The sequence below is a fragment of the Chaetura pelagica genome, unplaced genomic scaffold, assembly GCF_000747805.2.
Source record: "Chaetura pelagica isolate M959 unplaced genomic scaffold, ChaPel_1.0 scaffold55, whole genome shotgun sequence".
NCBI classification, from domain to species: Eukaryota; Metazoa; Chordata; class Aves; order Apodiformes; family Apodidae; genus Chaetura; species Chaetura pelagica.
In genome coordinates, this window is record NW_009953571.1 from 1,151,058 (window position 1) to 1,152,665 (window position 1,608).

The 1,608-nt window shown below is 56.8% G+C and overlaps 1 protein-coding gene across 1 annotated transcript in view; it reads left to right on the forward strand.

Moving 5' to 3' along the window:
* The first annotated feature begins 766 nt into the window (after nucleotides 1-766).
* ALKBH3 (alkB, alkylation repair homolog 3 (E. coli)) overlaps nucleotides 767-1,608 on the forward strand; it is an 18,488-nt gene continuing 17,646 nt past the window's right edge. Inside the window, exon 1 of the mRNA XM_009999584.1 lies at nucleotides 767-1,052. Coding sequence (XP_009997886.1) covers nucleotides 767-1,052 — 286 coding nt within the window. The remainder of the gene's footprint in view (nucleotides 1,053-1,608) is intronic.

Genomic DNA, 1,608 nt, shown 5'->3' on the forward strand with positions numbered 1-1,608 from the left:
AAGCCAGGGCCCTTGACCCCAACTGGCCAACAGAAACATTCTGCACCACAGATGTCACACTCACTATAGATAAGGAAGTTTGCTGGTGACAGGTCTGTTTCCTCAGTGGCTGCCACCCCCGGGGAGCTCTTCCCTGCCCTTCTGCTCCTGAGGTTCTGCTCTTCTGGTTGCTGTGGCTGCTACACTTTCACCAGAGCTGTGGTGCTAGGTAAGCATCACTTTGTGCGTTTTGCAGTAGTATTGGTAGTAGTTTTTGCTACTATTTTATTAAATGTTTCCCTTTCAACGCAATGGGCCTCCTTTCTTTTTCCCCACCTCGGGTGGAGTTCTTGAGTGATAAGAAAAACTGTCTAAGCAAAGACATGCAAAAGGTTTGTGTGTACAGTGAAGTGCCCGATTGCCCTTTATCATATATAATAATGCAATTTAAAGTGCTGTACTTTTACATGCCCAAACCCAGAGCTTTTATTAATCTGTTTCCTTGGGTTTTATCTATTTTACAGGGCTGATACTTTAAAGTCACGGAAGCACAAAGCAGACTGTTAGTTAGAACTATGGATTAAGCCATAAAGAAGCAACAGTTACTTCTGGACAAGAGTTCCCTGCCTGTGGAAGGTGTTCGGAAGGCCTGGTGCTGGCAGGCTGCGGTTCGGTGCCGGCTCCTGGGCATCCTCCGAGGCCCTGTGCTTTCAGACTGCAGCCCCTTTTGAACCTCAACTGCCCTGGCCTTGCTGTTGCATCTCGGCTCACCCCAGCGACTGAGGTGATGTGCGTTCCGGCGTCCGAGGCGGCCCCGCCGCGGCCTTTCGCAGCTGCCCCGGGGGAGCTGCGGGAGCTGCTGGGGCGGGAGCCCGGGGGAGCTGCGGTGCAGGCTCCCCGGGAACTGTCCCGCTGCTGGGGCAGGCCGCGGGTCCCGGGGAAGCGAAGCGGGGCTGTTCCCGTTCCCGTCCCCGTGCGGGGCTGCGGGAGCGCCGTGTGCGGCCCCGGCCTGGCCGGGAGGAGCCGTTTGCCCCTGCAAAGCCCCACCTTCCCCGTTCCGGGTTGCGGTACCGGTAACGCTCCCAGCTTCTCACAGACCGCGCGTCCCAGGCAAGCTGGTTGATTTTAGTCTTGAAAAGCATTAGTCAGCAAGTGGTGTCCTCAGGGCCCGGTGTTGGGGCCGTTCGTGTTTAACCTCTGTGTCGGTGATCTCGGTGAGGAGCTGGGTGTGAGCAGCGAGCTAGGAGGGAGTGTTGGTGTGCAGGGCAGGGAGGCTCCACAGAGAGATCACTGGGCTCGTGTTAATGGTCTGGGCTGCAACGAGGCCAAGGGCCGGGCCCTGCACTCGGGCCACAACAGCCCCAGGCAGCGCTCCAGGCCTGGGGAAGTGTGGCTGGAAAGGGTCTGGCAGGAAAGGGGTTCTCACTGACAGGCGGCTGAACATGAGCCAGCAGTGTGCCCAGGTGGCTGAGAAAGCCAAGGGCATCCTGGCTTTTATTAGAAGTAGTGTGACCAGCAGAAGTAGAGAGGTGATTGTCATCCTGTACTCAGCACTGGTGAGGCCACACCTGGAGTGTTGTGTCCAGTTTTGGGCACCTCAATTCAAGAGAGATATCGAGGTGCTGGAGC